The sequence below is a fragment of the Nerophis ophidion genome, linkage group LG17 (assembly GCF_033978795.1).
Source record: "Nerophis ophidion isolate RoL-2023_Sa linkage group LG17, RoL_Noph_v1.0, whole genome shotgun sequence".
Taxonomy (NCBI): domain Eukaryota; kingdom Metazoa; phylum Chordata; class Actinopteri; order Syngnathiformes; family Syngnathidae; genus Nerophis; species Nerophis ophidion.
Genome location: NC_084627.1, coordinates 47,103,287 through 47,130,743, shown reverse-complemented (window position 1 = coordinate 47,130,743; position 27,457 = coordinate 47,103,287). Strand labels below are relative to the sequence as shown.

General features: G+C 42.9%; 1 protein-coding gene across 1 annotated transcript in view; it reads left to right on the top strand.

Annotated features, from left to right (window-relative positions):
* Positions 1-27,457, top strand: part of vav2 (vav 2 guanine nucleotide exchange factor) — a 519,520-nt gene that overhangs the window by 135,860 nt on the left and 356,203 nt on the right. The window contains exon 3 of the mRNA XM_061877071.1: positions 6,029-6,145. Coding sequence (XP_061733055.1) covers positions 6,029-6,145 — 117 coding nt within the window. The remainder of the gene's footprint in view (positions 1-6,028; positions 6,146-27,457) is intronic.

The window sequence follows — 27,457 nt, the reverse complement described above, 5'->3', positions numbered from 1 at the left end:
TTTTTCTAAATTTTACCGGTCCCGGAATATCCCTAAATAAAGCTTTAAAGTGCCTTATTTTCGCTATCTTCGAAACCACTATCCATTTCCCTGTGACGTCATTCAGTGCTGCCAATGTAAACAAACAACGTGGCGGTTAGCACAGCAAGATATAGCGACATTAGCTCGGATTCAGACTCGGACTTCAGCGGCTTAAGCGGTTCAACAGATTACGCATGTATTGAAACGGATGGTCGGAGTATGCAGGCAGATAGCGAAAACGAAATTGAAGAAGAAACTGAAGCTATTGACGCTATTCGGCCATAGCGTGGGTGTACCTAATGAAGTGGCCCATAGCATGGCTGCCTTGTTAGCATCGCCGGTAAAATGTGCGAACCAAACGATCAGGACTTTCGCATCTTGTGACACCGGAGCGACTTAAATCCGTCGATTGGTAAGTGTTTGTTTCGCATTAAATGTGGGTATCTAGTTTCAAATGTACATACAGCTAGCGTAAATAGCATGTTAGCATCGATTAGCGTAGCATGTTAGCATCGATTAGCTGGCGGTCATGCCGCGACCAAATATGTCTGATTAGCACATAAGTCAACAACATCAACAAAACTCACCTTTGTGATTTAGTTGACTTAATCGTTGCAAATGCATCTGCAGGTTATCCATACATCTCTGTGCCATGTCTGTCTTAGCATCGCCGGTCAAATGTGGAGACACTCTGGTACATTCAATGGGGGTCTGGCGGCAGATTTCTTGCCAGTGGTGCAACTTGAATCCCTCCCTGTTAGTGTTGTTACACCCTCCGACAACACACCGACGAGGCATGATGTCTCCAAGGTTCCAAAAAATAGTCGAAAAAACGGAAAATAACAGAGCTGAGACCCGGTGTTTGTAATGTGTTGAAAATGAAAATGGCGGGTGTGTTACCTCGGTGACGTCACGTTCTGACGTCATCGCTAAAAGACTGATAAACAGAAAGGCGTTTAATTTGCCAAAATTCACCCATTTAGAGTTCGGAAATCGGTTAAAAAAAATACATGGTCTTTTTTCTGCAACATCAAGGTATATATTGACGCTTACATAGGGTGGTGATAATGTTCCCCTTTAACACGGATCAATCGTCCTGTCCCCTTAGCAGAAAAAACGCCCCAAAACATGTTTCCACCCCCATGCTTTACAGTAGGTATGGTGTTCTTGGGATGCAACTCAGTATTCTTCTTCCTCCAAACGCGACGAGTTGAGTTTATACCAAAAAGTTCTATTTTGGTTTCATCTGACCACATGACATTTTCCCAATCCTCTGCTGTATCATCCATGTATCCATTTTGGTATAAACTCAACTCGTCGTGTTTGGAGGAAGAAGAATACTGAGTTGCATCCCAAGAACACCACACCTACTGTGAAGCATGGGGGTGGAAACATCATGCTTTGGGGCGTTTTTTCTGCTAAGGGTCGCTAATAAAAAAGCCTTGCCTGTACCGGAAGTAGCAGACGATGTGCGCGTGACGTCACGGGTTGTGGAGCTCCTCACATCTGAACATTGTTTACAATCATGGCCACCAGCAGCAAGAGCGATTCGGACCGAGAAAGCGACAATTTCCCCATTAATTTGAGCAAGGATAAAAGATTTGTGGATGAGGAAAGTGAGAGTGAAGGACTAGAAAAAAAAAGACTATATAGTGGGAGCGATTCAGATGTTATTAGACACATTTACTAGGATAATTCTGGAAAATCCCTTATCTGCTTATTGTGTTACTAGTGTTTTAGTGAGATTATATGGTCGTACCTGTACATCCTGAAGGTCAGCCCCGCACCTTTCTTCAGCACCATTCGACAAGTGGTGGCGATGCCCATCTCTGCCTTTCGCAAGGGACCCTCTTTGAAACACGATTTTTCAAAATAATCGCTGCATAATACACTGTACTTTGTGTGTGTGGTCCAATCCAACCGTGTTCGCTTGACCGCTCTGTTCCATAGTAAAGCTTCACCGTCATGTTTCGGGAATGTAAACAATGAAACACCGGCTGTGTTTGTGTTGCTAAAGGCGGCCGCAATACACCGCTTCCCACCTACAGCTTTCTTCTTTGATGTCTCCATTATTCATAGAACACATTGAAAAAGATTCAGCAACACAGATGTCCAGAATACTGTGGAATTATGCGATGAAAAGAGGCGACTTATAGCTAGGAACGGTGCTGGAACAAAATGTCCTCTACAATGAATGACGTCACAGGAACGCGTCATCATACCGCGACGTTTTAGCAGGATACTTCCGCGCAAAATTAAAAATTGCAATTTAGTAAACTAAAGCGGACGTATTGGCATGTGTTGCAATGTTAATATTTCATCATTGATATATAAACTATCAGACTGTGTGGTCGGTAGTGGTGTGTTTCAGTAGGCTTTTTAACATGTGGACAATGCTGAAGAAACAAGTCCACGTCACACATTTTGCTGAACTGCACCAATTTTGTGAAGAGGAGTGGACAAAAATTCAAGCAGAAGCTTGTGGATGGCTACCAAAAGTGCTTTATTGCAGTGAAACTTGCCAAGGGACATGTAACCAACATTGAATGACCATGACCTTCGATCCCTCTGACGGCACTGTATCAAAAACCGACATCAATCTCTAAAGGATATCACCACATGGGCTCAGGAACACTTCAGAAAACCCCTGTCACTAAATGCAGTTGGTCGCTACATCTGTAAGTGCAAGTTAAAGCTCTACTAAATAGACTCCCTTTTTCGACCAGTTGATCTGCCGTTTCTTTTCTTTTTCTCCTATGTCCCACTCTCCCTTGTGGAGGGGGTCCAGTCCGATCCGGTGGTCATGTACTGCTCGCCTGTGTATCGGCTGGGGACATCTCTGCGCTGCTGATCCGCCTCCGCTTGGGATGATTTCCTGTGGACGGGACTCTCGCTGCTGTGTTGGATCCGCTTTGGACTGGACTCTCGCGACTGTGTTGGATCCATTATGGATTGAACTTTCACAGTATCATGTTAGATCCGCTCGACATCCATTGCTTTCCTCCTCTCCAAGGTTCTCATAGTCATCATTGTCACCGACGTCCCACTGGGTGTGAGTTTTCCTTGCCCTTATGTGGGCCTACCGAGGATGTCGTAGTGGTTTGTGCAGCCCTTTGAGACACTAGTGATTTAGGGCTATATAAGTAAACATTGATTGATTGATTGATTGATTGATACTAAGCAAAGCGAAAGCCATTTATCAACAACATCCAGAAACGCCGCCAGCTTCTCTGGGCCTGAGATCTAAAATGGACTGATGACAAGTGGAGAAGTGTTCTGTGGTCTGACGAGTCCACATTTCAAATTGTTTTTGGAAATATTCGACATTGTGTCATCCGGACCAAAGGGAAAGCGAACCATCCAGACTGTTATCGACACAAATATTAACATTGCTGTATGTATACTTTTGATTTGCTCATATTTTCAGTAGAGCTATATTAATTTCATGAAAGAACCAAACTTCATGAATATTTTTGTGTGACCAACAAGTATGTGCTCCAATCACTCTATCACAAAAAATAAGAGATGTAAAAATAATTGGAAACTCAAGACAGCCATGATGTTCTTTACAAGTGTATGTCAACTTTTGCCCCCCACTGTATGTAATCATAGAAGGTCCCAATGCAGCTGTTAAGTAACAGAAGGGGAAAGCTTGAGTTGATGACTTTTTGCCGTTGAAACAATGAAAGTTAATGAGCGTCGCAGGCTGACAGAGGACGTCTCACTTGGTCAGCGGCCGCAACAGGAAGCACTACATCTCATTAAAGGTGCAGGCAGCTTTTTAAAAGCATTTCGCCACGCTCGAAGTGTGTTAACGCGCTGGACATGAACACCTACTCATGCTGTTGTTGCCATTAAAGACCTGCGGGCATTAACCCAGCTGGATGACCAACCAACGCCCGCTATTTGTTTAATGAAAGCATCGATTACGGCTTGCAGCGGATCATACAAACCCCGTTTCCATATGAGTTGGGAAATTGTGTTAGATGTAAATATAAACGGAATACAATGATTTGCAAATCCTTTTCAACCCATATTCAGTTGAATATGCTACAAAGACAACATATTTGATGTTCAAACTCATAGACTTTTTTTTTTTTGCAAATAATAATTAACTTAGTGCCAAAGTAGTTGGGAAAGGGCATGTTCACCACTGTGTTACATCACCTTTTCTTTTAACAACACTCAATAAACGTTTGGGAACTGAGGAAACTTATTGTTGAAGCTTTGAAAGTGGAATTCTTTCCCATTCTTGTTTTATGTAGAGCTTCAGTCGTTCAACAGTCCGGGGTCTCCGCTGTCGTATTTTACGCTTCATAATGCGCCACACATTTTCCACAGGTCTGGACTGCAGGCGGGCCAGGAAAGTACCCGCACTCTTTTTTTTTTACGAAGCCACACTGTTGTAACACGTGCTGAATGTGGCTTGGCATTGTCTTGCTGAAATAAGCAGGGGCGTCCATGAAAAAGATGGCAGCATATGTTGTTCCAAAATTACCTTTCAGCATTAATGATGCCTTCACAGATGTGTAAGTTACCCATCCCTTGGTCACTAATGCACCCCCAAACCATCACAGATGCTGCCTTTTGAATCTTGCGTCGATAACAGTCTGGATGGTTCGCTTCCCCTTTGATCCGGATGACATAATGTCGAATATTTCCAAAAACAATTTGAAATGTGGACTCGTCAGACCACAGAACACTTTTCCACTTTGCATCAGTCCATCTTAGATGATATCAGGGCCAGAGAAGCCGGCGGCGTTTCTGGATGTTGTTGATAAATGGCTTTCGTTTTGCATAGTAGAGGTTTAACTTGCACTTACAGATGTAGCGACCAACTGTATTTAGTGACAGTGGTTTTCTGAAGTGTTCCTGAGCCCATGTGGTGATATCCTTTAGAGATTGATGTTGGATTTTGATACAGTGCCGTCTGAGGGATAGAAGGTCATGGTCATTCAATATTGGTTTATGTGGAGTGATTTCTCCGGATTCTCTGAACCTTTTGATGATATTATGGAGCGTAGATGTTGAAATCCCTAAATTTCTTGCAATTGCACTTTGAAAAACGTTGTTCTTAAACTGTTTGACTATTTGCTCACGCAGTTGTGGACAAAGGGGTGTACCTCGCCCCATCCTTTCTTGTGAAAGACTGAGCATTTTTTTGGGAAGCTGTTTTTATACCCAATCACGGCACCCACCTGTTCCCAATTAGCCTGCACACCTGTGGGATGTTCCACATAAGTGTTTGATGAGCATTCCTCAACTTTATCAGTATTTATTGCCACCTTTCCCAATGATTATTTGCAAAAAAAAAAAAATGTTTATCAGTTTGAACGTCAAATATGTTGTCTTTGTAGCATATTCAACTGAATATGGGTTGAAAATGATTTGTATTCCGTTTATATTTACATCTAACACAATTTCCCAACTCATGTGGAAACGCGGCTTGTATTTATAATTGTGTTACTCTTGGGAGAAAGCGACCTGCTATATCACCGTGGATCTAATTGTTGCTGAAGGAGCTAGTCAGAGAATTACATGGTTGCAGATTTTTCATTTGCTATGTCTCGTATATTTTGAACTTTTGTCTTCACAATTACATAAATATTTTGCATAAGCTTGATATCCTGAGGTTTAGTAGTCTCTATCAGAATAAAAATACACGAGTAATGTCGGATTTGGGATTGCGTGCATGAGGCCGATGTCTTTGTCCAACGAGCCAAGCACCCCGAGGCATGTCTGTGCTGGTGGGCTTGTCTGACGTCAGAGGACGGGCGCCACTCTGACTGTCCTTATCTTCATCTGAGAGACAGCGTATCAGCCTGGGGGGCAATCCGTCAGCTCACCTTGTGGTGGCAAACAATCAAGTCCGAGCAGAAGACCAAGCAGATCACCATCAGCCAGCAGATTTCATGTCGTTTTGCAGCCTCATGGTTGTGGAATATTAGAACTGTGCTCCGACTTCAAAGAACCCACTGACATTCTGTATCTCTGTCTTGTCTTGTAGTTCCTGTGTTTGAAAAACATCCGGACATTCCTCAAGGTTTGCCACGACAAGTTTGGCCTGCGGAACAGTGAGCTGTTTGACCCCTTTGACCTCTTTGATGTCAGAGACTTTGGCAAGGTGAGTCAATTCTAGTCCGCTTTCATTCGTCTGCATTCCCAGACTCTTGTGATGCGTCGGCTGTCATCGGCCAAACATTTCTCCGCCCTAAGGCTACGTCTTCAGAACAATGGGGCCCTGGCAAAATGATACGGCTTGTGTCTGTCGTGATATCGTTGAAGGTGCTGGGACCTGTTATCCACCTGTCTTAGAATGGAGATACAGGTCTGACTCAATGCGATGCTTTATCAAATCCCAGCATGGATTGAGCGAAACCTGGCGGTTCATCGTATGAGTCAGTGGTTGAAGCTTCTTACATTTACTGGGATTTCAGTGCTTGGAGCGTATGTTAGCGACACACGTCCTTGTTTCGATGAAAGGTTTATTTGAACGTACTGTTTATGTTTGCTTTGTGCTTACTTGTACCTCTCAGTTTGTAAGGATGACACACTTAAACTTTTATAGCCAGTCCTGAGAACGTTCAATTAGTTGCTCTAGCGTATTTTCTGGATTCCTGTCGGTCAGGATCGCTTCTTGTACCGTTGACATTTACATTTATGATATTCAAGACATTGGAAACGTGTTGTTGGTGTCTGAGTATCTCCCCAAAGGTACGGTTGAAACTTTCCTTAACCCATGTGTAATGTAATGTTCATACTGTTGTTAACCAAACATTTTTTTGTTAAAACACTGAACAGATGTTTATTGGGATAAGGTAAACATCTGTTCAGTATTTGAACATAAAAGTATTTGATTGTGAGGCATTAAAAGCCACAAAATGCAACGGGTCCATCAGACCCACAAACGCTGCGATTCCCACACAAAGTTGCAACATTGTTTGTCAACTCTGCCTGCTCTCATTTTCTCGCACATTTGAATCCTCTGATGTTGCGGTGTACCTACATTCTGTCCTCCCCCTGTCTATGCCTGGTGTGTGTGTGTGTGTGTGTGTGTGTGTGTGTGTGTGTGTGTGTGTGTGTGTGTGTGTGGTACACAGAATATCAATTTCCACACTTCTATTAACCCTGGGTCCAGTGGAACCGGACATCTTATATGTAATAAAAGTGTGTAGGGGGGGTGTATAGTATGCGGTCATTAAATATGTATTCTGATATATGTTTTTCACAGAAAATGAGCCAAAATCAGTGAGTCTCAGTTTGAAAAATTAATTAATTGTATTTTTTTTTTTTTAAATAAAAAATAAAAACGGGTCCCATAGACCCGAACACCACCCAAGCTCTCAAGTCTTTTACATTACAGTAATCAAGGCACTGCACTTATTTATTGGTTATTAACTCTTCCTAACACTTCTATTTCTAATTATCAATCAATCAATCAATCACTCAATCAATCAATCAATCAATGTTTATTTATATAGCCCAAAATCACAAGTGTCTCAAAGGGCTGTACAAACTACAACGACATCCGCGGATCAGCGCCCACATAGGGGCAAGGAAAAACTCACAACCCGGTGGGACGTCGATGAGAATGACTATGAGAAACCTTGGAAAGGACCGCAAAGTGGATCTGACATAATAGTGAGAGTCCAGTCCATAGTGGATCCAACATAATAGTGAGAGTCCAGTCCATTGTGGATCTAACATAATAGTGAGAGTCCAGTCCATAGTGGATCTAACATAATAGTGTGAGAGTCCAGTCCATAGTGGATCTAACATAATAGTGAGAGTCCAGTCCATAGTGGATCTAACATAATAGTGAGAGTCCAGTTCATAGTGGATCTAACATAATAGTGAGAGTCCAGTCCATAGTGGATCTAACATAATAGTGAGAGTCCAGTCCATAGTGGATCTAACATAATAGTGTGAGAGTCCAGTCCATGGTGGATCTAACATATTAGTGTGAAAGTCCAGTCCATAGTGGATCTAACATAATAGTGAGAGTCCAGTCCATAGTGGATCTAACATAAAAGTGAGAGTCCAGTCCATAGTGGATCTAACATAATAGTGTCTCACTATCTAACATAATAGTGAGAGTCCAGTCCATAGTGGATCTAACATTCTAGTGAGAGTCCAGTCCATAGTGGATCTGACATAATAGTGAGAGTCCAGTCCATTGTGGATCTAACATAAAAGTGAGAGTCCAGTCCATAGTGGATCTAACATAATAGTGAGAGTCCAGTCCATAGTGGATCTAACATAATAGTGAGGGTCCAGTCCATAGTGGATCTAACATAATAGTGTCTCACTATCTAACATAATAGTGAGAGTCCAGTCCATAGTGGATCTAACATTCTAGTGAGAGTCCAGTCCATAGTGGATCTAACATAATAGTGAGAGTCCAGTCCATTGTGGATCTAACATAAAAGTGAGAGTCCAGTCCATAGTGGATCTAACATAATAGTGAGAGTCCAGTCCATAGTGGATCTAACATAATAGTGAGAGTCCAGTCCATAGTGGATCCAACATAATAGTGAGAGTCCAGTTCATAGTGGATCTAACATAATAGTGAGAGTCCAGTCCATAGTGAATCTAACATAATAGTGAGAGTCCAGTCCATAGTGGATCTAACATAATAGTGAGAGTCCATACATAGTGGATCTAACATAATAGTGAGAGTCCAGTCCATAGTGGATCTAACATAATAGTGAGAGTCCAGTCCATGGTGGGGCCAGCAACAAGTCTAAAAAGGGGATCTGTTTAAAGGCTAGAGTATACAAACGACTGTTAAGATGGGACTTAAATGCTTCTAATTATTTATTTCTGTTTATACTAATTGTTGTTTAATGTATAGTTAAGCATTTTACTGGACCACTACTCTAATATTGTTGTATTTTTAATGCAATGAAAATAAAGTTATTTTAGTCTATTCTATTTGAGTAAGGAACATCAGCAAACCAAACAACGTGGAAATAGAAACTGAAAGTTTATGAGGCATGATCAGAGTCGTTGAATATGTTTTTAAGGTTTGCTCGATAGGTGTCGTTGTTTTTGTTACAGTTGGCGCCATCCCACCACCTGTGTCAGATCCCACATTGTCAATTACAAGTAGAGCGTATTCACTCATCTCTTATCTGCTCCTTTCCGTGACCTGGCTCGTCTTATACGGCACTCCCGCGGTGGTTGGAGAGGACAACAGGATAAATAAACTGAGCGAGAAGGGGGAAAAAAAGGAGAGAAGGACACTTGGCAGGTTGTAGATAAACCCCGAGACGACGTTTGCGAGTCAATGAGCTCGCAGCGAATGGGATTCAAATCCAAGAGCAGTCAGAATCAATCACTTAAGCCCTCTAGATGTCAATTGGGAAATTGCTTCTGTATGGTCTTGGTGGTGGCGGACTTGTCTCGCTATGGATTTTCCATTAAGGACAAACATGGCATCATAATATATCGAACAGAGTGGCTCTTACTATCAATCAATCAATGTTTATTTATATAGCCCCAAATCACAAATGTCTCAAAGGACTGCACAAATCATTACGACTACGACATCCTCGGAAGAACCCACAAAAGGGCAAGGAAAACTCACACCCAGTGGGCAGGGAGAATTCACATCCAGTGGGACGCCAGTGACAATGCTGACTATGAGAAACCTTGGAGAGGACCTCAGATGTGGGCAACCCCCCCCCCCTTTAGGGGACCGAAAGCAATGGATGTCGAGCGGGTCTAACATGATACTGTGAAAGTTCAATCCATAGTGGCTCCAACACAGCCGCGAGAGTTCAGTTTAAGTGGATCCAAGACAGCAGCGACAGTCCCGTCCACAGGAAACCATCTCAAGGGGAGGCGGATCAGCAGCGTAGAGATGTCCCCAACCGATACACAGGCGAGCGGTCCATCCTGGGTCTCGACTCTGGACAGCCAGTACTTCATCCATGGTCATCGGACCGGACATAGGAGAAAAAGAAAAGAAGCGGCAGATCAACTGGTCTATAAAGGTCTATTTAAAGGCTAGAGTATATAGATGAGTTTTAAGGTGAGACTTAAATGCTTCTACTGAGGTAGCATCTCGAACTGTTACCGGGAGGGCACTAATGTGACATGCATTTATATCGAGGAAACGGCTCATCGATGGAGAGATAACAAAAAGCTATTTCTACGTTAAAGAGGATCTGCACTTTTCAACGAATGTTGAGCACACCTTTTTCTTTTTTTATGCATTCTTACTGGTAAATAAATAACACCAAAAGTCTTCTTCCAATGGCGCTTATGGGAATTTCTCCATTCTGCCTATAAAACGCTCTATAAAACAACATCCATCAATGTTTTGTACACACTCTGTAAGTGTTATGTAGTATCAATCAATCAATGTTTATTTATATAGCCCTAAATCACAAGTGTCTCAAAGGGCTGCACAAACCACAACGACATCCTCGGTAGGGCCCACATAAAGGCACGGAAAAACTCACCCCTGTGGGACGTCGACCATGATCACTATGAGAAACCTTGGAGAGGACCACATATGTGGGCAACCCCCAACCAGAGGACCGAAAGCAATGGATGTCGAGCGGATCTAACATGATATTGTGAAAGTCCAATCCATAGTAGATCTAACGTAACCGTGAGAATCAAGTGCAAAGTGGATCCAATATAGTGGAGCCAGCAGGAAAGCATCCCCAGCGGAGTCGGATCAGCAGCGCAGAGCTGTCCTCAACCGATACACAGGCAAGCGGTCCATCCCGGGTCCCGACTCTGGACGAGCGGTCCATCCTGGGTCCCGATTTTGGACAGCCAGTACTTCATCCATGGCCACCGGAACAGACCCCCTCCACAAGGGGAGAGTGGGACATAGGAGAAAAAGAAAAGAAACGGCAGATCAACTGGTCTAAAAAGGAGGTCTATTTAAAGGCTAGAGTATACAAATACGTTTTAAGATGAGACTTAAATGCTTCTACTGAGGTAGCATCTCGAACTGTTACCGGGAGGGCATTCCAGAGTACTGGAGCCCGAACGGAACACGCTCTATAGCCCGCAGACTTTTTTTGGGCTTTAGGAATCACTAATAAGCCGGAGTCCTTTGAAGGCAGATTTCTTGCCGGGACATATGGTACAATACAATCGGCAAGATAGGATGGAGCTAGACCGTGTAGTATTTTATACGTAAGTAGTAAAACCTTAAAGTCACATCTTAAGTGCACTGTAATCTTTTAATGCTAGACATGGGGTAGTAGTAACGAGCACATTGAAAATAACATGTAATATTTACGTATTTTTCTCAATTCAAGGATTCAGTTCAAAAAAGCATCACTGATTATCACTCACTGCAGACTCCATGAGAGCCAACAAACATATTAAAACATCGCTTACTGCACGATGTCTGCTCTCACTAGGATGCCGACTGCTAGGATGTTTATGTGTACTTAGTTTGACGAAGAATGACTCCTAATCCTCACAACCAATCAATCATCCATCCATTTATCCATCCATCTTCTTCCGCTTATCCAAGATGGGGTCGCGGGGGCAGCAGCCTAAGCAGGGAAGCCCAGACTTCCCTCTCCCCGGCCACTTCGTCCAGCTCCTCCCGAGGGATCCCGAGGCGTTCCCAGGCCAGCCGGGAGACATAGTTTTCCCAACGTGTCCTGGGTCTTCCCCGTGGCCTCTTACCGGTTGGGCATGCCCTAAACACCTCCTTAGGGAGACGTTCGGGTGGCATCCTGACCAGATGCCCGAACCAACTCATCTGGCTCCTCTCCACGTGGAGGAGCAGCGGCTTTACTTTGAGCTCCTCCCAGATGACAGAGCTTCTCACCCTATCTCTAAGGGAGAGCCCCGCCACCCGGTGGAGGAAACTCAATTCGGCCGCTTGTACCCGTGATCTTGTCCTTTTGGTCATGACCCGTCATGACCATAGGTGTGGATTGGAACATAGATCAGCCGGTAAATTGAGAGCTTTGCCTTCCGGCTCAGCTCCTTCTTCACCACAACGGATCCATACGGCGTCCGCATTACTCAAAACGCCGCACTGATCCGCCTGTCGATCTCATGATCCAATCTTCCCTCACTCGTGAACAAGACTCCCAGGTACTCAAACTCCTCCACTTGGGGCAGGGTCTCCTCCCCAACCTGGAGATGGCACTCCAACCTTTTCCGGGCGAGAACCATGGACTCGGTTTTGGAGGTGCTGATTCTCATCCCAGTCGCTTCACACTCGGCTGCGAACCGATCTAGGGAGAGCTGAATATCTTGGCCAGATGAAGCCATCAGGACCACATCATCTGCAAAAAGCAGAGACCTAATCCTGCGGTCACCAAACCAGATCCCCTCAATGCCTTCTGCGCCTAGAAATTCTGTCCATAAAAGTTATGAACAGAATCGGTGACAAAGGACAGCCACCAAAACAGTTTGGTGGCAGCAAGATTAGGTCTTTGCTTTTTGTAGATGATGTGGTATGGCTTCAACTGGTGGCCAGGATTTTCAGCTCTCACTATGAAGTGACTGGGATGAGAATCAGCACTTCCAAGTCTGAATCCGGAAAAGCTTGGAGTGCCATCTGCGGGTTGAAGAGGAGACCATTCCCCAAGTGGAGGAGTTCAAGTATCTCGGAGTCTTGTTCAGGAGTGAGGGAAGAGTGGATCCTGAGATGGACAGGTGGATCGGTGCGGCGTCTTCAGTAATGCGGACGCCGTATGGATCCGTTGTGGTGAAGAAGGAGCTGAGCTGGAAGGCAAAGCTCTCAATTTACCGGTCGATCTACGTTCCCATCCTCACCTATGGTCATGAGCTTTGGTTTATAACCGAAAGGACAAGATCACGGGTACAAGCGGCCGAAATGAGTTTCCTCCGCCGGGTGGTGGTGCTCTCCCTTAGAGATAGGGTGAGAAGCTCTGTCATCCGGGAGGAACTCAAAGTAAAGCCGCTTCTCCTCCACATGGAGAGGAGCCAGATAAGGTGGTTCGGGCATCTGGTCAGGATGCCACCCAGACGTCTCCCTAGGGAGGTGTTTAGGGCACGTCCGACCGGTATGAGGCCACGGGGATAACCCAGGACACGTTGGGAGGACTTTGTCTTCCGGCTGGCTTGGGAACGCCTCGGGATCCCCTGGGAAGAGCTGGACGAAGTGGCTGGGGAGAGGGAAGTCTGAGCTTAGAAGATGGATGGATGGATGGATATCTACATGTATATTCATATATTACTCTGAGGGCAACCATAATTGCGACGTGGCTCTAAATGAAAACCAGTCTGACAATCACTGCCTCAGTTTGTCTTCAATGCATATTTTGTGTTGCTATTGTTACTATATTTACATGCTGCTAGCTAACTCATTGACTTCTACCACTTCACTAAATACTTGACATCATTGACTATCTGCTCATAGCACGCAAAGACCATTGGGAAGAGACGAACGTTGCAAATGAATGTTAATATTTGTTTTCTTTAACTTACCAACAACATTTCCTAAAAACTTGCACTATGGAGTGTAGTAAAGGACTGTGGAGAGAAGGTAGAAGGGAGATGGCGTCCTCTATAAACATTCATAAGGCCATGTCCACCTTTTAATAACTGTGGCTGCTGCCTTGGGCACCTGAGTTTGGCTCCCCTGAGCCTTTCTGATCACCTCTTCTCACTCTAATGATAGCTTTTCCTGCTTCACAAGGAAACTTCAAGCATAATTATCGTTTCAAACCTCCCATACTCCCGTCCAGTGGGACTTGAATACAACCATATGACTCGTATATGCCGCGGGTCTTGCACAGACTCATTCTTAGAGCTCTACTTAGATCTGCGATAACGGCCCTAGTTCAGGGAATACCCAATGTTGTCCTCGCAAGTTTACATCCACTGATCATAAACATATACTGGATAAAATATAGGCCGTAAAGAATACATCAACTTATCTAAAAGTTTAAGAGCCCAGCCTTAAAAATATGTTGAATATTCGTTTGAATTCAGAAAGCAGATTTGCGCATGACACTATGAATGTCTGATTTTGAAACTCTGTTTTGGAAAACAAGTCATTGAAATTGTACTGAAAGTAATAATTATACTCATGCAAAAACATGGTTTTGTCGTAATTTGGAGGGGGGTCGCAGCTTGCTGCGAGGATTGTTTTCCCGGGATGCAATAGAAGGTGACGGGACATGGCGTGAATGTAAATACATGTTTTATTTCGACTATAAAAGTGCAAACTAAAGGCGTGCACACGGCGGAGACACAAAACTCGATAATAGAAGGATGAGGACAACATCTGATAAATTGGTCACACTGAGAACCCACACCAAACAAGAATGACAAACACATTTCGGGAGAATATCCGCACTGTAACACAACATAAACACCATGAATTGATTAACGTGGACCCCGACTTAATTAAGTTGAAAAACTTATTGGGGTGTTACCATCTAGTGGTCAATTGTACGGAATATGTACTGTACTGTGCAATCTACTAATAAAAGTATCAATCAATCAATCAATCAATCAAAAACACAACAGAACAAATACCCAGACCCCCTTGCAGCACTAACTCCTCTGGGACGCTAAAATATACACCCCTGCTACCACCAAACCCCGCCCCCCACGAGTTCGGACGTCTCAAAATTGGTTAGTATGTATTAATAGGGAATTGATAAGTACATTTAAGTGTCTAGAGCAGGGGTCGGCAACCTTTACCACTCAAAGAGCCATTTTGACGCGTTCCAAAAAATAAAGAAGACAATGGGAGCCGCAACCATTCTCGAAAAACGTCTGCTGGTGGTCACCCAGATAACAATAATAAGGGCGTGCTATGATGCCATTGCCTTAGACACCTTTTACAACATGTAAACACCGCTTGCCAGTCCAGCAACATGTTGTATGTGGCTTCTGCAGATACATGTACACGGCTGCAAGGCATACTGGGTGATACAGGTTACACTGAAGGTTGTGATATAAACAATTTTAACACTCTTACTAATATGCACCACACTGTGAAGCCACACCAAACAAGAATGACAAACACATTTCGGAAGAATATCTTCACAGTAACACAACATAAACGCAACACAACAAATACCCAGAATCCTTTGCATCCATGACAATTCCTGGCAATATTATACACCCCGCTACTAATGGGTCGCCATGGTGACAAAACAAGGGTGTGAAAAAACAAGAACTAATGGAGTCTTGAAGTAACAGAACCTAACTAAACAAAACATGATCACAAGACATGACAGGTTTAAATGGAACATTAAAAACGAGGTCTAATCGGGGTTTTATTATGCCGATTTCGATACCGAAAACCCGCGAGTGAGATTCGTCGATTCCAAATAATTATCACACCTATTAACTGGAATTGTTTTTAAAGATTATCTGAACAAATTTAAAATATCGACCAAATCACTCGAGTATCAATCAACAAATGATATCATTTCTATCAACGTCATCAATTTCTGAATCGATTCCACCTAGCTAATCTGACACACCAAAACATGTATGATATTCTCTCTCTAGACACTTAAATGTACTTTTTAATTCCCTATACTTGCCAACCTTGAGACCTCCGAATTCGTGGGGGGCGGGGTTTGGTGGTAGCAGGGGTGTATATTTTAGTAGCCCGGAGGAGTTAGTGCTGCAAGGGCTACCCGTTATTTGTTCTGTTGTGTTTATGTTGTGTTACGGTGCGGATGTTCTCCCGAAATATGTTTGTCATTCTTGTTTGGTGTGGGTTCCCAGTGTGACCAACTTATCAGATTCTGTCCGTCTATTATCGAGGTGAGAGGCATTAAGCTCGTTAGCTCTCTGTGATCAGGGGGCTTCTGAAAATAGTTTCTCTGCCTTAGCGCTTGTAATAATTATATAACTAATACTTGGTTAGTATTCAAGTCATGAAATAGTATATGAATGCATCAACTTTTCAAAATTTTAAGTGTTCGTTTAAAGTCAAAATGCCGATTCGATTTTGCCATTATTAGGTTGTGACACTATTAATGTGCTTGTTAATTTCCTATTAATAACTGCTTACTTTATCCAGTACTACTTTCCCTAAACTTCACTAAGCACCTATTTCTTGTTTTTTTAAGCTAGCTTAGCGGTTAGCTTGGTTATCTAGTATGCCTGCTCATGTTTGTTTTTGGTTCCGAACATGTTTAGCCTTGTCCTCCTAGTGACATCACTTACTGCACAATGTCTGCTCTCACTAGGACGCCGACTGCTGCGATGTTGTTGTACCGTATTTCCCTGAATTGCCGCCGGGTATATAGTATGCTCCTGCCTAGAATTACTGCCGGGTCAAACTCGTTCCGCAAAATAATTAGCGCATGCTTAGCATCACCGCCCGCTCAGGATTAACGCCGGGTCAAACTCGTTTCGCAAAATATTTTTATTAGCGCATGTCTAGAATTTCCGCCAGGTCAAACTCGTTTCGCAAAATAATTAGTGTATGCCTAGAATTTCCACCGGGTCAAACTCGTCACGTCATGAGTGACACTTCACCTGTCATCAAATCGCATAAAGGGAAGAAGATTAAGAGCTATTCCGTAGGATTTAAGGTCCAAGCTATTGAATATGCTAAAAAGAACAGTAAGCAGCTATGTTTTATTGATATACCGTAGCTGCGTGTGTCAAATATGAGTCATTAAATGACTCCCGCCTCCTGGAGGTAGGTGGCGCTAGTGATCCTTCTTGCGACTACTCGGCTGCAGAAGAAGTTACAACAAGCAGCGATCGTTTATTTTTTCCTCTCGCTTGCACTTTTAACATGGAGGATTACATATCTAAAATAAAACAGTTTTCTAAACTGGACTTTCAATCGAAGCAGGAGGTGTTAAAGGAAGATCTCCATCGAGACAATGAGGCTTTTAAAGCTGTAAACTAAAGCGGCCGTATTGGCATGTGTTGCAATGTTAATATTTCATCATTGATATATAAACTATCAGACTGCGTGGTCGCTAGTAGTGGCTTTCAGTAGGCCTTTAAAACCCTAAATAAAATAAAAAATGTTTGTGCACTTCTACCCACAGTTGTACATCATGAATTACTTTCCTATAATTGCACGGACTCTATGATGTCATCCACATTTCACCTTTCCTCCTCTTTCCGCATCCTCGCCCATCCCCCATCATTACAAATTCATTATGACATCATTAAACCAATGAAATGCAGCATATTCCAGTAGACCCCGGAGAACATTTTTATTTAAACCCCAACCTCCCCTCCCCCCCTTCACCCGAACGCCGCCGCCTCGTCTCCGTTCTCCCAAACTACTTTAATTAGCCACCGAAGGAACATTGCTGTCATTTAAATGAACACGGCAATCAGTTTATTTGGCTGTTGCCATGATTAGCATAATTAGCCCGCACCTGTTAGCCATCTATCAACAGTTTGGTAATTTTCCATCTGTAACTAGAGAGCGGTGGAGGAAGGAAACTTTCCGCCTTCGTGATGGAGTTCTGCACACTAAATGGTGACGATGTTGTTTGCATCTTTTCTAAAAAAAGCTGTCAAGACGTGATGTTGACGTTCTGAGTGCGTACTGAGTCGGTGGAAAAGCATTGTTTATTTCTACTACGAAACCCGTTTCCATATGAGTTGGGGAATTGTGTTAAATGTAAATATAAACGGAATATAATGATTTGCAAATCCTTTTCAACCCATATTCAGTTGAATGCACTACAAAGACCAGATATTTGATGTTCAAACTCATAATCATAATTAACTTAGAATGTCATGGCTGCAACATGTGCCAAAGTAGTTGGGAAAGGGCATGTTCACCACTGTGTTACATCACCTTTTCTTTTAACAACACTCAATAAACATTTGGGAACTAAGGAGACACATTTTTGAAGCTTTTTTAGGTGGAATTCTTTCCCATTCTTGTTTTATGTTGTTCAACAGTCCGGGGTCTCTGTCCTATTTTGCGCTTCATAATGCACCACACATTTTCAATGGGAGACAGGTCTAGACTACAGGCGGGCCAGTCTAGTACCCGCACTCTTTTACTATGAAGCCATGCTGTCATAACAAGTGACTTGGCATTTTCTGTCTGAAATAAGCAGGGGCGTCCATGATAACGTCGCTTGGAGGACAACATATGTTGCTCCAAAACCTGTATGTACCTTTCAGCATTAATGGTGCCTTCACAGATGTGTAAGTTACCCATGCCTTGGGCACTAATACACCCCCATACCATCACAGATGCTGGCTTTTCAACTTTGCACCGAGAACAGTCCTGATGGTTCTTTTCATCTTTGGTCCGGAGGACACAACATTCACCGTTTCCAAAAAACAATTTGAAATGTGGACTCGTCAGACCACAGAACACTTTTCCACTTTGCATCAGTCCATCTTAGCTGAGCTCGGGCACAGCGTAGCCGGCGGCGTTTCTGGGTGTCGTTGATAAACGGTTTTGCCTTTTTATAGTATTTTAACTTGCACTTACGGATGTAGCGACAAACTGTAGTTACTGACAGTGGTTTTCTGAAGTGTTCCTTAGCCCATGTGGTGATCTCCTTTACACACTGATATCGCTTTTTGACACAGTACCGCCTGAGAGAACAAAGGTGCAGTGATTTCTCCAGATTCTCTGAACCTTTTGATGGTATTACGGACCGTAGATGGTGAAATTCCTAAATTTCTTGCAATACGCCGTTGAGAAATATTGTTCTTAAACTGTTTGACCGTTTGTTCATACATTTGTTCACAAAGTGGTGACCGTTTACAAAGTGTTGACCGCTCACGTCTCTTATCGTAGACATGAGCGGAGAGCTTGTGTCGTTTTTTGTGCACCTGTCAAAGAGGCAGCTGCGACTCTCTTGCCTCCTCCGACCGGCCGCTCCCAAATGTGGGATGCTTCCATTGTGGAGGAGGGGAAAAATAAATGAATCTCAACGGCTGACTTCGCTTCGCCTCGTTGAGAAACGTGGCTTCCCTCAGAGACACTGGCGGTCACCACACCTGTGGCCACACCCCTCCGACTTTCAGGCACGACCATATAATCTCACTAAAACACTTGTAACATTATAAGCAGATAAGGGATTTTCCAGAATTATCCTAGTAAATGTGTTTAATAACACCTGAACCGTTCCCACTGCCCTCGTTTTTTTTTTTTTCTCTACTCCTTAACTCTCACTTTCCTCATCCACAAATCTTTCATCCTCGCTCAAATTAATGGGGAAATTGTCGCTTTCTCGGTCCGAATCGCTCTCGCTGCTGGTGGCCATGATTGTAAACAATGTTCATATGTGAGGAGCTCCACAACCCGTGACGTCACGCGCACATCGTCTGCTACTTCCGGTACATGCAAGGCTTTTTTATTAGCGACCAAAAGTTGCAAACTTTATCGTGGATGTTCTCTACTAAATCCTTTCAGCAAAAATATGGCAATATGGCGAAATGATCAAGTATGACACATAGAATGGACCTGCTATCCCCGTTTAAATAAGAACATCTCATTTCAGTAGGCCTTTAATGCGCCTTGTCATTTGCGGTTCTATGGTCCGAAAAATACTGTGAAGACTGGTGAGCATTGAGGTGCCGGGTTCGATTCCCTCGAGGATGCGTTGACGTGAACACAACAAAGGTAAGATCTTAAAATATTTATTTAACAAAAAGGGAGCTCTGAACAGAAATACTGGAGCTAATAAAAAGGCAAACCAAAAACGCTAGTTTGAAAACTAGGAAATACAAACAGAAAAACTAGACTTGGCATGAAAGCACAAAAATTTAAAAACAAAAACAATTAGCATGTGAGCTAAGAAAAGGCAGGTGGCTTAGCATATGAGCTAGCAAGAATAAACGTAGAAAAGTAGCAGTCGTCACCTGTCGCATGAGAGCAAATTATGGACCCAGACCGAATGAACAGGAAAGGCTGGCTTAAATAGGAGGGTGATAATTAGTAGCAGGTGTGCGGGGCGAGACTAGCAGGTGGACTAATGAGTGACCATGGTGACAAAGCAAACAGGAAATAAGGAGTCAGATGGAGAGATATATATCCATCCATTCGAGTAGAAACGCTGTGGATGATTAGAAGACAGAATTGCACTTCTATGTCCGTTTAAAAGCTTTAAACAGCAGGAAACACTGCAGGCGTTCACCCAGCAGCACCTGCAGTGACCAAACTCGTCCACAAGATGCCGCACTTTCCGGACGATACAGGCGCACCAGTATCAAAGTTGCAGTGTCAAATATTTTCCCACAAATTAGCTGCAGATATATACGTTGTGAAGTGAGTTATTTACACAGAAATATTCTGTGAATGTTTATTGACTTATTTTTTTTCCAAAGGGTGTCTGTAACACTGCAGTAAAACGGCTGATCGGACAAAACAGAAGTCACGGTCATGGACCCACTAGCAAGTTTCTTTCTTTTTTTTTCTTTCTTTAGTTTATTTCAATTAACACACTTACAGTATAATACATCACACAATTTCATATCATTTTACTTTACATTATGTCCAAAAAGGAGCAGGAAGAAGCAAAGCGTATACATTCATTTACTGACTCTTTTATAGTAAAACGACATCCGTGTAGTTTCCTATAAGACTGGGGGTTCTTTCCATTACAGAGGGGCCCGAGGCCCACTTCTACAATAACACTGAATTGGTCATCTTACTTGTATTATTCACGGCGTGGCGCGGTGGGAGAGTGGCCGTGCGCAACCCGAGGGTCCCTGGTTCAAATCCCACCTAGTACCAACTTTGTCACGTCCGTTGTGTCCTGAGCAAGACACTTCACCCTTGCTCCTGATGGTTCGTGGTTAGCGCCTTGCATGGCAGCTCCCTCCATCAGTGTGTGTGAATGGGTGAATGTGGAAGTAGTGTCAAAGCGCTTTGAGTACCTTGAAGGTAGAAAAGCGCTATACAAGTACAACCCATTTATTTATTATTTATGTAATTCATAAAATGTGTGAATGTGAGTCTGAATGTTGTCTGTCTATCTGTGTTGGCCCTGCGATGACGTGGCGACTTGTCCAGGGTGTACCCCGCCTTCCGCCCGATTGTAGCTGAGATAGGCGCCAGCGCCCCCCGAGACCCCGAAAGGGAATAAGCGGTAGGAAATGGATGGATGGAGAGATATACAAAATGGAAAAATAAATAATATGTGTAGATCCGAGCAGCGGATCGCAACAAATACGATACTTTTGTATTTTCCGCAGCTTTTGCTAAATCATCTCTTCTTCATCAGCGTCCGCCACTCCCCGGTCTCATCAATCTCTCACCCACCCAGCCGGCGTGTGGGAGTGTGTTGTGATAAGACAAAGCATGAGGCGTGCGAGCCACCGCCGGGTCAGCATGAAATGATTGCCGTTCGATTCCTCCTTCTAATGTTGTGAATTGTTTCCACGCTAAACTCGGCACTTTTCATTTCCTTCCTGTACGCTGTGTGTGAAAAATGGCATTCCCAACAGCTGGAATGTTCTCCGGCTTCCGTTGGGCAATCTGTCGTCTGGAGCTATGGACTCTACCATGAATGGATTAACCTGGACCCCGACTTAAACAAGTTGAAAAACCATTTGGTGGTCGATTAAGCATTTAAGTCTCACCTTAAAACTCATCTGTATACTCTAGCCTTTAAATAGACCTCCTTTTTAGACCAGTTGATCTGCCGCTTCTTTTCTTTCTCCTATGTCCCCCCCTCCCTTGTGGAGGGGGTCCGGTCCGATGACCATGGATGAAGTACTGGCTGTCCAGAGTCGAGACCCAGGATGGACCGCTCGTCGGGACCCAGGATGGACCGCTCGCCTGTATCGGTTGGGGACGTCTCTACGCTGCTGATCCGCTTGAGATGGTTTCCTGTAGACGGGACTCTCGCTGCTATCTTGGATCCGCTTTGAACTGAACTCTCGCGGCTGTGTTGGAGCCACTATGGATTGAACTTTCACAGTATCATGTTAGACCCGCTCGACATCCATTGCTTTCGGTCCCCTAGAGGGGGGGGGGTTGCCCACATCTGAGGTCCTCTCCAAGGTTTCTCATAGTCAGCATTGTCACTGGCGTCCCACTGGGTGTGAATTCTCCCTGCCCACTGGGTGTGAGTTTTCCTTGCCCTTTTGTGGGTTCTTCCGAGGATGTTGTAGTCGTAATGATTTGTGCAGTCCTTTGAGACATTTGTGATTTGGGGCTATATAAATAAAAATTGATTGATTGATTGTACGGAATATGTACTGTGCGACTACCAGAGGTGGGTAGTAACGCGCTACACTTACTCCGTTACATTTACTTGAGTAACTTTTGGGATAAATTGTACTTCTATGAGTAGTTTTTATGCAAGATACTTTTACTTGAGTATATTTATAGAGAAGAAACGCTACTTTTACTCCACTCCATTTATCTACAATCAGCTCGTTACTCGCTACTTTTTTTTATCGATCTGTTAATGCACGTTTTGTTTATTTTATTTTGTCAGACACGCACGCATTCAAAGTAGGAACTACGCATGCCTGCGTTTCACCAATCAAATGCAGTCACTGGTGACGTTGAACCAATCAAACAAAACCAGGCGGTCACGTGACCGTCACATGTCGAATCCGACCTAAAAAAGTTGAAAAACGTATTGAGGTGTTACCATTTAGTGGTCAATTGTGCAGAATATGTACTGTACTGTGAAATCTACTGATAACAGTTTTAATCAATCAATCAAAAGTGTAAAGGAAAAAAGACACTTTTTATTTCAACCGTACTTCCCGTCAAAAGCCTAAAGACTGATCGCACAGTTCCTGTCTTCACAATAAAAGCGCCGCTCCATCGCGCCTGCGCTAACAAAATAAGAGTCTCCGAAAGCCAGCGCAAACAAGCTAGCAAGCTACGGAGTTTGCCGCCAATGTATTTCTTGTAAAGTGTATAAAAACCAATACGGAAGCTGGACAAATAAGATGCCAAAAACCAACGACTTTCATGTGGTATTAGACAGAAAAGAAGAACTTTTTTTTCTCCTCCATTTGAAAACGTGGACGTTATCAGCACTATACTGTCTGATTCCAATCAATGCAAGTCATCAGAATCAGGTAATACACCAACTTATATTCTTGTCTTCATGAAAGATAGGAATCTATGTGTTAAACATGCATGTATATTCATTAAAACACCTTTAACATGTCAACAAAAACGGCAAAATAAATAACTATAAATTATATACTGTACATCAGTGGTCCCCAACCACCGGGCCGCAAATATTTTTTTATAAAAAAATAAATAAATAAATAAAAATAATTTTTTTTTTTTTTATTAAATCGACATGCACCTGGGGATAGGTTGATTGGCAACACAAAATTGGCCCTAGTGTGTGAATGTGAGTGTGACTGTTGTCTGTCTATCTGTGTTGGCCCTGCGATGAGCTGGCGACTTGTCCAGGGTGTACCCCGCCTTCCGCCCGATTGTAGCTGAGATAGGCGCCAGCGCCCCCGCGACCCCGAAAGGGAATAAGCGGTAGAAAATGGATGGATGGATGGAACATAAAAAACACAATATACACTTAATGACAAAAACGTCCCTTTTTCATGACAAAGAAGAAAAGAAAAAAAGAAAAAAAAAGGACGCCCCCCCGGGCCGCGGGACAAATTATTAAGCGTTGACCGGTCCGCGGATACAAAAAGGTTGGGGACCACTTCTGTACACACACATATATATATATATATATATATATATATATATATATATATATATATATATATATATATATATATATATATATATATATATATATATATATATATATATATATATATATCATTAAGTAATTGATAAACGTTGAAAAACTTATTGAGGTGTTACCATTTAGTGGTCAATTGTACAGAATATGTACTGTACTGTGCAATCTAATAATACAAGTTTCAATCAATCACTCAATCAATAAATGCCTTCTGAGCCTATGGTGCTGTTAAGTTATTGTGGCTCAATTTTCCTTAATTTTTTTCTTTTAATGTATTATTATTTAATATATATTATTGTTTTAGTTGCTTAAGAGATATTCCTGGCTCTGAATTTGCTCATTGCTATTTTTATGTTTTTGTGCATTATTTGTTGCCGTAATCATTAAACAAACAGGTTACTCATAAGTTACTCAGTACTTGAGTAGTTTTTTCACAACATACTTTTTACTTTTACTCAAGTAAATATTTGGGTGACTACTCCTTACTTTTACTTGAGTAATACATCTCTAAAGTAACAGTACTCTTACTTGAGTACAATTTCTGGCTACTCAACCCACCTCTGACTACTACTAATACAAGTTTCAATCAATCAATCTATCAAAGAGTGGCCCTATTCTCATAGTTGTCCATTTAAACTATAATCCCGTAATTCTGGAACCTAGGCCTAAACAGATCAGTTTGACTTTGAATTAAAAACTTACCATATTTTCCGGACTACAAGCCGCACCATTGGTATATACGCCGCAAACCCACTAAATATTCAAAGAAAAAAATGTGTTTTCATATGTTATCCGCATCGTGGTTAGAGTGTCCGCCCTGTAGGTTGTGAGTTCAAACCCCTGGCCGAGTCATACCAAAGACTATAAAAAATGGCAACCATTCATCAAGGGTTGAAATTGGGGGTTAAATCACACAAAATGACTCCTGCTGCTGCTCACTGCTCCCCTCATCTCCCAGGGGGTATTCTAGGGTGATGGGTGAAATGTAGAGAATAATTTGTGTGTGTGTGACAATCATTGCTACTTTTTTAACCTGACTATAAGATGACCTCATATTAATGAGCTATTTAAATTTTGTGAATTTTTATTTTTCATACCTTAATTGTTTCAAACTGGTGTCTGTAACCCGGCAGTAAAATGGCTGATCAATCAAAACGGAAAAGTAATTGGGGTCTTTATTCATAATTTATTAGATACATACAATTTTAAGATGTTTATCATGATCAATTCTTTATTTTAATATGTAAACAATTTGAGTTTGAACACTTTCTTAATAATCATTTGAGTGCATTGTTTAATGTCTTTGCTTAATTCGTTCCAAAAGTAACTTCTTAAAGCCCAAGCTGTTTGTTTACATGCTTTTTTTTATTTCTCTTTGCTATTTGGGATTATTGGACTCTAATTAGAATAAAATCTAAGAATCATCTTTTGATATAATGTATTTAGTCCATAGGACACAAATGTGTACTTCATGTTTAGTGACATGCTAATTCTTATTTTTACACTTTTTTTTCATTGTATGTTATACTCTTCTGACACCACCAGATGGCAGTGTAAGTGTCCACATAAGTGGCCATAAGGCCCCAATTCAGTAGTGTACACAATTTTGGAAATAAGAGCTAGAAGGTGCTGTCCACGCATGTGGCCAACTAATCTTATTTGGAACATCCCACAGGTGAAAAGGCTAATCGGGAACAGATTGGTGCCATGATTGGGTATAAAAGCAGCTTCCTGCTCAGTCGTTCACAAACAAGGATGGGGCGAGGGTCACCACTTTGTGAACAAATTCATGAACAAATTGTCAGTTTAAGAACTTTTTTTCAACAAGCTATTGCAAGGAGTTTAGGGATTTCACCATCTACGGTCTGTAACACCATCAAAAGGTTCATAGAATCCTGCGATGAGGTGGCGCCTTATCTAGGGTGTACGCCGCCTTCCGCCAGAATGCAGCTGAGATAGGCTCCAGCAACCCCAAAAGGGACAAGCGGTAGGAAATGGATGGATGGAAGGTTCATAGAATCTGGAGAAATCCCTGCACTTAATCAGCAATGCCCGTGACCTTCGATCCCTCCGGCGGTACTGCATCAAAAAGCGACATCAGTGTGTGAAGGATATCACCACACGGGCTCGGGAAGACTTCAGAAAACCACTGTCAGTAACTACAGCTCGTCGCTACATCTGTAAGTGCAAGTTAACACTCTATGCAGAGCGAAAGCCATTTATCAACAACACCCAGAAATGTCGCCGGCTTCGCTGGGCCCGAGTCATGTAACACAGTGGTAAAAATGCCCCTTTGCCGACTTTTTTGGAAAGTGTTCCTGCTATTAGATTCTAAATGAATGATTATTTGCAAAAAAAAAAATAAAAAATGTTCAGTTCGAATGGTAAGTACCTTGTCTTTGCAGTGCATTCAATTGAATATAAGTTGACAAGAATTTGCTAATCATTACTGGTTCTGGGTTATGATTGAGTTAGTTTCAACAAGGCCAGGACCGAGGTGGGCAATCAAATGACCCTTGCATACCCTCGCTCTATTTTCATGAGACATTATGACTCCACCAGTACTGTACCAACGTCACCTCTTACGTACCAAGGGCTTACCCCAGACTGACAAAGTCTTCATTAAGTCCCCTAAACACATCATCCCACCTCCACAGACACTTTAGTGTCAGCTTCCTCTGCCCTCTCCCTTCCCTCTCTGTCCATCATCCACCCCCGGACTGAAAGTTTCTCCACAAAGCTTCCGAGACATGCTCAATAATTCATTCCAAATGCCACAGTACTGATGATAATTCATTTGACATGAATTATAAATGGGAACTTCCTCTCCCTCCTGTGCTTAGTTGGACCCCCTTGCATCCCGATCTTCCATGACCTCATTATTATCCCCGGAGCTTGTGACTGCAATTCCTGCAGACACAGGTGGTTGCTAAGCAATCCCTTGTTGTCTGGGGGACCGTCATTATACGCCGATTTATGGGATTGAATAATGGTGTGGCCACAAGGTTGTTCACGCTCGTGTAATGGATATGACATGATGGTTTGATACCACAGGTGGCCCCAAGTCTTACTGGACCTAGGTGTTCCTCATTGTTCTACATGAGTTCTTCACTTTCTGAATATTTTTAGTTGAAAATCTCTCATTGTACCTAGGAGTCTTGTTCACGAGTGAGGGAAGAGTGGATCGTGAGATCGACAGGCAATTCTTTTCATAACTTTTATGGACAGAATTTCTAGGCGCAGTCAGGGTGTTGAGCGGATCCGGTTTGGTGGCTGCAGGATTAGGTCTCTGCTTTTTGAAGATGATGTGGTCCTGATGGCTTCATCTGGCCAGGATCTTCAGCTCTCACTGGATCGGTTCACAGCCGAGTGTGAAGCGACTGGGACGAGAATCAGCACCTCCAAGTCCGAGTCCATGGTTCTCTGCCGGAAAAGAGTGGAGTTTCATCTTCGGGTTAGGGAGGAGACCCTCCCCCAAGTGGAGGAGTTCGAGTACCTGGGAGTCTTGTTCACGAGTGAGGGAAGAGTGGATGGTGAGATCGACAGGCAATTCTTTTCATAACTTTTACGGACAGAATTTCTAGGCGCAGTCAGGGTGTTGAGCGGATCCGGTTTGGTGGCTGCAGGATTAGGTCTCTGCTTTTTTCAGATGACGTGGTCCTGATGGCTTCATCTGGCCAGGATCTTCAGCTCCCACTGGATCCGTTCGCAGCCGAGTGTGAAGCGACTGGGACGAGAATCAGCACCTCCAAGTCTGAGTCCGTGGTTCTCTGGCCGGAAAAGAGTGGAGTTTCATCTCCGGGTTAGGGAGGAGACCT